The 8,889-nt window shown below is 52.4% G+C and overlaps 1 protein-coding gene across 2 annotated transcripts; it reads right to left on the bottom strand.

Annotated features, from left to right (window-relative positions):
* Positions 1–602: 602 nt before the first annotated feature.
* On the bottom strand, positions 603–8,829 carry FGFR1OP2 (FGFR1 oncogene partner 2). 2 transcript variants are annotated; one of them, XM_075275267.1, is made up of 6 exons: positions 8,725–8,829; positions 4,886–5,024; positions 4,187–4,304; positions 3,776–3,918; positions 2,368–2,481; positions 603–2,280 (listed from the first exon to the last, which is right to left on the bottom strand). In XM_075275267.1, the coding sequence occupies exons 2-6, from the start codon at positions 5,018–5,020 to the stop codon at positions 2,143–2,145; spliced, it is 648 nt and encodes a 215-aa protein (XP_075131368.1). In that variant the 5' UTR covers positions 5,021–5,024; positions 8,725–8,829; the 3' UTR covers positions 603–2,142. The 2 variants fall into 2 exon arrangements, with proteins under 2 accessions (XP_075131368.1, XP_075131369.1); XM_075275268.1 differs by having other exon boundaries at positions 8,667–8,824.
* Positions 8,830–8,889: the final 60 nt, after the last annotated feature.

Genomic DNA, 8,889 nt, shown 5'->3' with positions numbered 1-8,889 from the left:
TGATGACACATGGCCTATCATTCAGAAGCAGCACCCATGAAGCCCGCTTCCCCTGTGGGGGTCCTGGGCCCCGTTGATCTACAACTGATAATCCTAAGGATAGGTCATCAATTGATAGGGCCTGGAAAGCCCTGTTAAAAGATTATCAACAATAACCACTGTATATACTAAAGATCATGAAAAAAAAAATCTAAAAGTGAAGAGTTGTGACATTTTCTTACACTGTATGGCGCCACCTGGTGTTCAGCATGTGCATCAATGTGCATGTCCACCTTATGAGCTGAGTGCAGATGGACGCACGCGCTCAGTCACTCTCCATACAGCCAATTCTATACATGGTGATTTTTACATCACTACAGGACAACCAATAGAAATTGCTTTCTGGCATGCTGGTCTGAAGAGGGGTGGAGCCTGTGCAGTAGGGGGCAGTATAGCTGGGACTATATTCTCAGCCAGAGGAGGGAGGAGACTGATTTTGTGTATTGAGGTGTAATACCAGACATAGCCTATAAACACAGGTGGCGCTGTTTCGGGGGAAGGGTGAAGCCATCCCCTACATTAGCGTTGACACGTTCCCTCCGTAGTAAGATGGCGGCCAGAAAACCAGCTAAATATATATTTAATATATCAACGACATATACAATAATAGTGACATCTGCACAAGTCACACCGCAAGATTATCGGACACAACAGGAATGACATTGTAAATGTAAATTGGTAAAGGGTCACCCGCTCTGGGAACTCCTTACTTCCTAATAGGAAGAGTATCCTGCAGTCTGGACCTCCAGTGAATCGGTGAAGGAACCCAGCGGCAATATGTTCAGATTCTCTACAGCACCTCCGCAGGAGACATGAAGTATTACACTTTGCCCATTCTTATCAATGGGTGGTCTGTATGAATACAGGACAGGTTGGGTCCTCCAGAGTGAGAGACTCTCTTTATGATCACTCTCCACTCTGGATAAGGGGAGGGGTCCTGTAGTCACTCTAAATTTGGGAAAGCTGTGTGATTTTTTTTTTTTTTTTAATTTATTTAAAGAGGACAACCCCTTTAAAACGTAATAGTTGTTTCAGGAAAAGCTGGGTGATTTATTTGGCCAACTTTATTGTACCTACTGGTGGGAACAGGAGCCATTCTGGACGGCAGGCAAGATGGGTCACCTCCCAGACTCCTAAATTTAGGGGGCGCATTGTAGTCCATTCAGAAAGCTGTGTCACCAAGCAGTACTGGTTACAACCCAGCTTTCCCAGAAAGAGAACATTCTGACACATCAGGAAAACTTTCATATTTAAAGGAGTTTTCCAGCCTTACCAATTGATGACCTATCCTTGATGGTCCCGCCTCTCAGCCCATGTGACAAGCCATGCATTGGTCACATGACCCGTTTACAGCTCAGTCCTATAAACCTACAATATTGAGCATGGCCACTACACCGTATACGGCGCTGTGCTTGGTTCTCAGTGAAGGGGCTGTATCGTTCATCTCAACGTTGCGATCAAATCACAGACCTCTCCCACTTCCTAGGGATAGGTCATCAATAGATACGCCTGGAAAACCCCTTTAGATAGGAATTTTCTTCTGGGCACAGTGCCACACGTGGCCACATCTGGTACTGCAACTCCGTTGTATTCACTGCAATAAAGCTAAATTGTAATACCAGATACAACCTGAACACAGGGGTGGCGCTCTTTCTCGGGGGGTGGAAACAGATACATTTATCTAATTTTTGGTAAGTCTGAAGTATACGCTCCTTCCTCTTGAATTGTTGCCGTAACGGTGTATAGGACATGAGTGTGAATACGTCATCACGTACATAAACCCCCCCCCACGTGATGATCGTTTTTTTCTCCGACCGACCGTCCACGCGATAAAAATAAAAATCCACATTTTTTCACAGACTTCTCTTAGATATTTTGCCTTAAAAAATAGCACTTCGGGGTTTTCAAGTAAAATATCTGTTTCTTATACAATGCCCTATAAATAAATGGCGCCATCTAGCGCGAGTAGTAAAATAGCATCTTATTACTATACACAGGGGTGGTTTCTGAGCAGATGAAATGTCAGTTCTCCAGTATACCACTAGTGGGCAGGAGAGAGTCAGTTTAAGATCCAGTTCTGGTCATGTGGTTTGTTCCGGACCCTCAGCTTTTGCGTAGGTTGTGGTCGTTGCTGTGGACTAAGATGGAGAGAGGCGAATTCTCTGAGGAATCTTCTTTCCTGAGGTTGAGGAAGGATTCCCGAGTGATCTGCAAGATTTCCCGTAATCCCCGATTCTCTTGCTGCCGAGGAAAAAAAGTGACATCAGCGTTATAGAAGATTTATTACACGGGGAGAAAGGAGCGAAACCGACCCAAACCGCGGCTCACCTCCAGCTTCAGGATCCGGTCGTACTCCCGATTACCAAACTGTTCATCGATCTCTATGGCGCGTTTCATCACAGCCGTCATCTCCGAGATCTTATCCACATGATTCTGCAACTCCTAATAACAAGCACCAGGGGGCGGTATTATAGTAGTTATCATTATAATGGTTGTTGTATACCGCACAGGTGACGCTACCGTGTATCCCCAACAATAAGACAGTGTCTTATATTAAAGGGATTCTACCATTAAAAACCTTTTTGTGGATAAGACGTCGGAATAGCCTTTAGAAAGTCTATTCGCCTCTTACCTTTAGATGTGATCTCCGCCGCGCCGTTCCTTAGAAATATCGGATTTTAGCGGTATGCAAATGAGTTCTCTGGCAGCGATGGGGGCGGGCCCCACTGCTGCTCGAGAACAGGCTCCAGCGCCGCCTCTATCTTCGGCTGGATCCTTCCCTTCTCTGTCGTCTTCCTCCGACGCCTGCGCAGTTGGCTCCGCCAGTGAGACACCAGCAGAGCCGAGTGCGAATGCCGGCCGGCGGCCATATTTGGGAGGCCGCTCTGGCTCTTGAAATTCAATGCAGGAGCAGCCTCCCAAAAATGGCCGCCGGCTGGCATGCGCACTCGGCTCTGCTGGTGTCTCACTGGCAGAGTCAACTGCGCAGGCGTGGGAGGTGACGCAGGAGGAAGACGACAGAGAAGGGGAGGATCCAGCCGAAGATAGAGGCGGCGCAGGATCCTGTTCTCGAGCAGCAGTGGGGACCGCCCCCATTGCATTTTCAGCGCTGGGGCCCGCCCCTATCGCTGCCAGAGAACTCATTTGCATACCGGTAAAAAAACGGTATTTCTAAGGAACGGTGCGGCGGAGTGGAGATCGCATCTAAAGGTAAGAGACGAATAGCCTTTCTAAAGACTATTCCGCTGTCTTATCCACAAAAAAAGAGGTTTTAATGGTGGAATCCCTTTAAATTTTGGTCCTAAAGATACGCTATGTCTTATTTTATTTTTGTGTGCTGCTGCCACCACTGCGCTGCGCTGAGATGTACTCGCTGTATGAAGAAAAACATGGCAGCCGGCTGAACGCTGTGTGCGGTGCTCTGTGTGCTGCTGCTGTGATACCGTACATTGTATCCACTATTCCTGCTGCTGCGGGATGAGCTGGGAGAGCGCCCCCCTACCGCAGCAGGAACAGTGGATACAACGTATCGCAGCGGCGTCAGCAGCACACGGAACATCGTGCACAGCGTTCAGCCGGCTGCAATGTTTTTCTTCATGCAATCGTTGCGCAGACAGATTATTATTATCGGGGGGTGTCTTACTTTCGGGGCAATTCAACAAAACCTCTGCTCTGTCTAACTTTCGGGGGATGACTTGTTTTCGGGGACACAGGGTATATGGCGGTGTGTCAGTACCTTGGAATGCTGATCCTTCAGTTTGATGATGATCCCTGGGTCATCTTTTTTGCTTGCCATGAGGAGGCGGAACATCTGCTCTCTGTACTTGCTCATAATCAGCTCCAGTGCAGACTGATGTTCTTCCAAGGAAGTGCGCAGCTCTGTGAGGAGGAGACAGCGGTGAGGAGACGCTCGCACTTATATCTCACACACTACGTGGTGTGCTAAATCTGCTAAATCCTTGTTTAACAGATTTTAGGTTAGATCTAATCTTCTTCTCTAGTCACATCCAAAGCCCCTCCCCCATTGATCAGAGCTGATTGTTGGGAGTCCTAAGTAGTGGGACCCCCAACTGATCAGCTCTGGAAATGTCAAGTAGAAAGGGGTTCTCTGAAGATATTATAGATTTATCCCCACGCCCTTCCTGACCTTTATTCTCCTGCTGCAGCTCTCGGATCTGCCTGTTCTCCTGCTGGATACCCAGCACCAGTGTCGAGCGCGGGCGATGTCTCGCTACCTCGTTCAGCTCCTGGATCTCGTCCTGATACTGTAACCAGAAGAAATGGATTAAGGATTAAGGCGCTCTGGTCACACCCAAAAACATTCGCTAGCATACAGTACTGTGTATATTGTAGGGACGTTAGAGTGTAAGCTCTTGGGGGGACAGATTTTCCATTAGATATACTGTATATGGCTGTATCCAGGGCCGCCGCCCCCCAGTGTCAGGAGGACAGTGCGTCATGAGACTGGTGTGACGATGGTGGGGGGTATAAAATTCTATGAGACCCCGAAAATACCTACAGAACAGGCCAGATTGGTGGGGGTCAACACCTTACACCCATGCAGATCACAGGGGCTATGGAGCTCTCCTTCAACCATGAATATCAGATTGATGAGGGTCAACACCCTGCACCCATACAGATCAGCTGATCACAGGGGATTCAAAGCTTCTAAGGCTAGGCCAGAAGTTTTGCACTGCCAGAGAACTCCTTTAACCACGAATATGTTAGACTGGCGGGGTCCCAGCGGTCAAACCCCATTGAGCTGACTGCAGGGGTGGAGAGAGGGTGCTCCTATTCTCCCTGACTAAGCTATAAGCAGCGACATGGAAGTAAGTGAACCCCAGACCTGCTTCATGGCTTCCACCCGCTTGTTGAGCACGGTGGTCTGCTCGATGAGAGACTCGGCGGCGCTGTCATGTTCCCGTAATCTCTCCACCAGTAATTTCGCATCGGACAAAACCTTCTCAATGGTGCAACTCATATTCCTGTAGGGCGAGAAAAAGGACAAACATGGGGTGAGTTGTGCGGGCGGTATTAGTGGGGTGTCAGGTGTGCGGGCGGTATTAGTGGGGTGTCAGGTGTGCGGGCGGTATTAGTGGGGTGTCAGGTGTGCGGGCGGTATTAGTGGGGTGTCAGGTGTGCAGGCGGTATTAGTGGGGTGTCAGGTGTGCAGGCGGTATTAGTGGGGTGTCAGGTGTGCGGGCGGTATTAGTGGGGTGTCAGGTGTGCGGGCGGTATTAGTGGGGTGTCAGGGGTAAGGCTATGTTAGTGGTCCATTAGATGTACGGCCATGTTAGTGGGGTGTCAGGCGTGCGGGTGGTATTAGTGGGGTATCAGGTGTGCGGGCGGTATTAGTGGGGTGTCAGGTGTGCAGGCGGTATTAGTGGGGTGTCAGGTGTGCGGGCGGTATTAGTGGGGTGTCAGGTGTGCGGGCGGTATTAGTGGGGTGTCAGGGGTAAGGCTATGTTAGTGGTCCATTAGATGTACGGCCATGTTAGTGGGGTGTCAGGCGTGCGGGTGGTATTAGTGGGGTATCAGGTGTGCGGGTGGTATTAGTGGGGTGTCAGGTGTGTAGGTGGTATTAGTGGGGTGTCAGGTGTGCGGGTGGTATTAGTGGGGTGTCAGGTGTGTTGGCGGTATTAGTGGGGTGTCAGGTGTGTAGGTGGTATTAGAGGGCTTTCAGGTGTGCGGGCGGTATTAGTGGGGTGTCAGGTGTGTGGACAGTATTAGTGAGATGTCACGATTGCCGGCACCTTAATGGGGTGTCAGGGGTAAGGCTATGTTAGTGGGCCATTAGATGTGCGGCCATTTTAGTGGGGTGTCAGGTGTGGGGGCGGTATTAGTGGGGTGTCCGGGCGGTATTAGTGGAGTGTCAGGTGTGGGGGTGGTATTAGTGGGGTGTCAGGTGTGCGGGCGGTATTAGTGGGGTGTCCGGTGTGCGGACGGTATTAGTGGGGTGTCCGGGCGGTATTAGTGGAGTGTCAGGTGTGGGGGTGGTATTAGTGGGGTGTCAGGTGCGCGGGCGGTATTAGTGGGGTGTCAGGGGTAAGGCTATGTTAGTGGTCCATTAGATGTACGGCCATGTTAGTGGGGTGTCAGGCGTGCGGGTGGTATTAGTGGGGTATCAGGTGTGCGGGTGGTATTAGTGGGGTGTCAGGCGTGCGGGCGGTATTAGTGGGCTTTCAGGTGTGCGGGCGGTATTAGTGGGGTGTCAGGTGTGTAGGTGGTATTAGTGGGCTTTCAGGTGTGCGGGCGGTATTAGTGGGGTGTCAGGTGTGTGGACAGTATTAGTGAGATGTCACGATTGCCGGCACCTTAATGGGGTGTCAGGGGTAAGGCTATGTTAGTGGGCCATTAGATGTGCGGCCATTTTAGTGGGGTGTCAGGCGTGCGGGCGGTATTAGTGGGGTGTCAGGTGTGGGGGTGGTATTAGTGGGGTGTCCGGTGTGCGGGCGGTATTAGTGGGGTGTCCGGTGTGCGGGCGGTATTAGTGGGGTGTCAGGCGTGCGGGCGGTATTAGTGGGGTGACAGGTGTGTTGGCGGTATTAGTGAGGTGTCAGGTGTGCGGGCGGTATTAGTGGGGTGTCAGGCGTGCGGGTGGTATTAGTGGGGTGTCAGGTGTGCGGGTGGTATTAGTGGGGTGTCAGGTGTGTTGGCGGTATTAGTGGGGTGTCAGGTGTGCGGGTGGTATAAGTGGGCTTTCAGGTGTGCGGGCGGTATTAGTGGGGTGTCAGGTTTGTGGACAGTATTAGTGAGATGTCACGATTGCCGGCACCTTAATGGGGTGTCAGGGGTAAGGCTATGTTAGTGGGCCATTAGATGTGCGGCCATTTTAGTGGGGTGTCAGGCGTGCGGGCGGTATTAGTGGGGTGTCAGGTGTGGGGGTGGTATTAGTGGGGTGTCCGGTGTGCGGGCGGTATTAGTGGGGTGTCCGGTGTGCGGGCGGTATTAGTGGGGTGTCCGGTGTGCGGGCGGTATTAGTGGGGTGTCAGGTGTGTTGGCGGTATTAGTGAGGTGTCAGGTGTGCGGGTGGTATTAGTGGGGTGTCCGGTGTGCGGGCGGTATTAGTGGGGTGTCCGGTGTGCGGGCGGTATTAGTGGGGTGTCAGGCGTGCGGGCGGTATTAGTGGGGTGTCAGGTGTGTTGGCGGTATTAGTGAGGTGTCAGGTGTGCGGGTGGTATTAGTGGGGTGTCCGGTGTGCGGGCGGTATTAGTGGGGTGTCCGGTGTGCGGGCGGTATTAGTGGGGTGTCAGGCGTGCGGGCGGTATTAGTGGGGTGTCAGGTGTGTTGGCGGTATTAGTGAGGTGTCAGGTGTGCGGGCGGTATTAGTGGGGTGTCAGGTGTGTAGGTGGTATTAGTGGGGTGTCAGGTGTGCGGGCGGTATTAGTGGGGTGTCAGGCGTGCGGGCGGTATTAGTGGGGTGTCAGGTGTGCGGGTGGTATTAGTGGGGTGTCAGGTGTGTTGGCGGTATTAGTGGGGTGTCAGGTGTGCGGGCGGTATTAGTGGGGTGTCAGGTGTGTGGACAGTATTAGTGAGATGTCACGATTGCCGGCACCTTAATGGGGTGTCAGGGGTAAGGCTATGTTAGTGGGCCATTAGATGTGCGGCCATTTTAGTGGGGTGTCAGGCGTGCGGGCGGTATTAGTGGGGTGTCCGGTGTGCGGGCGGTATTAGTGGGGTGTCCGGTGTGCGGGCGGTATTAGTGGGGTGTCAGGTGTGCGGGTGGTATTAGTGGGGTGTCAGGTGTGCGGGTGGTATTAGTGGGGTGTCAGGTGTGCGGGTAGTATTAGTGGGGTGTCCGGTGTGCGGGCGGTATTAGTGGGGTGTCCGGGCGGTATTAGTGGAGTGTCAGGTGTGCGGGCGGTATTAGTGGGGTGTCAGGTGTGCGGGCGGTATTAGTGGGGTGTCAGGTGTGGGGGCGGTAAAAGTGGGGTGTCAGGTGTGCGGGTAGTATTAGTGGGGTGTCAGGTGTGCGGGTGGTATTAGTGGGGTGTCAGGTGTGCGGGTAGTATTAGTGGGGTGTCAGGTGTGCGGGTAGTATTAGTGGGGTGTCAGGTGTGCGGGTGGTATTAGTGGGGTGTCAGGTGTGCGGGCGGTAAAAGTGGGGTGTCAGGTGTGCGGGTAGTATTAGTGGGGTGTCAGGTGTGCGGGCATGTTAGTGAGATATCACGATTAGCGCCACCTTAGTGGGGTGTCCAGGGGTAAGGCTATGTTAGTGGGCCATTAGATGTGCGGCCATGTTAGTGGGGTGTCTCATCACTGGGGAGTTGACTATTGGGACATCGACAATCCTGAAGGGCTGGAGTGTCTGGTTTGAAGGGAGTTGTGCGGGTGGGGAGGGCAAGCATTGGATTTTTGGGGTGACAGGGGGATCAGTGATGCAGAATAGCAGCATAGATGGGGTTAATGGGGTGTCAGTATTAGATTTAGCCTGTCTGTGTTGTCAGGGCAGTCACTGTGCGGTTACTGGTTGTCAGGGGGGTGAAGGGACAGGGAGTAAGGGGCTGTGCAGTAATGAGGGGCAGAGGTGACATTACTGGGGTGTCAGGGATGTTACAGGGGTTAGTGGGGTGTCATGGGGTCAGTTACAGGATCTAAGGGCTGGGACTGGGATAGGGCTGTAATACCTAGGTAGGGTGTAGACAGGGCTGTGGTCCCTGCCCCCTCTATTTCCGCCCCGGTTACCGTTCCCCCGTTCCCTCCGCTCACATCCGGCCTCGGATAACCTGTCACGGAGACGCCCACCAGCCTCCGACTTCACCCAGCCCCCCCAGGTCGTGACGTCAACACTCCGCGACGCTGTCAAGCGAACGGAAGAGAAATGTGAAATGAAACTGCGCGTGCGCAGGT

Source organism: Leptodactylus fuscus, chromosome 5 (assembly GCF_031893055.1).
Source record: "Leptodactylus fuscus isolate aLepFus1 chromosome 5, aLepFus1.hap2, whole genome shotgun sequence".
Lineage (NCBI taxonomy): Eukaryota > Metazoa > Chordata > Amphibia > Anura > Leptodactylidae > Leptodactylus > Leptodactylus fuscus.
Note: the sequence above shows the minus strand (reverse complement) of the source record. Positions and strands in the feature narration are given on the sequence as shown.

Coding starts and splice junctions, on each gene's coding strand:
- FGFR1OP2 (XM_075275267.1), bottom strand. CDS start 5,020: ATGAGTTGCACCATTGAGAAGGTTTTGTCCGATGCGAAATTACTGGTG. Junction 2,482..3,775: donor TGAAGGATCAGCATTCCAAG/GTACTGACACAC, acceptor GCTTGTTATTAG/GAGTTGCAGAATCATGTGGA. Junction 2,281..2,367: donor ACCGGATCCTGAAGCTGGAG/GTGAGCCGCGGT, acceptor TTTCCTCGGCAG/CAAGAGAATCGGGGATTACG.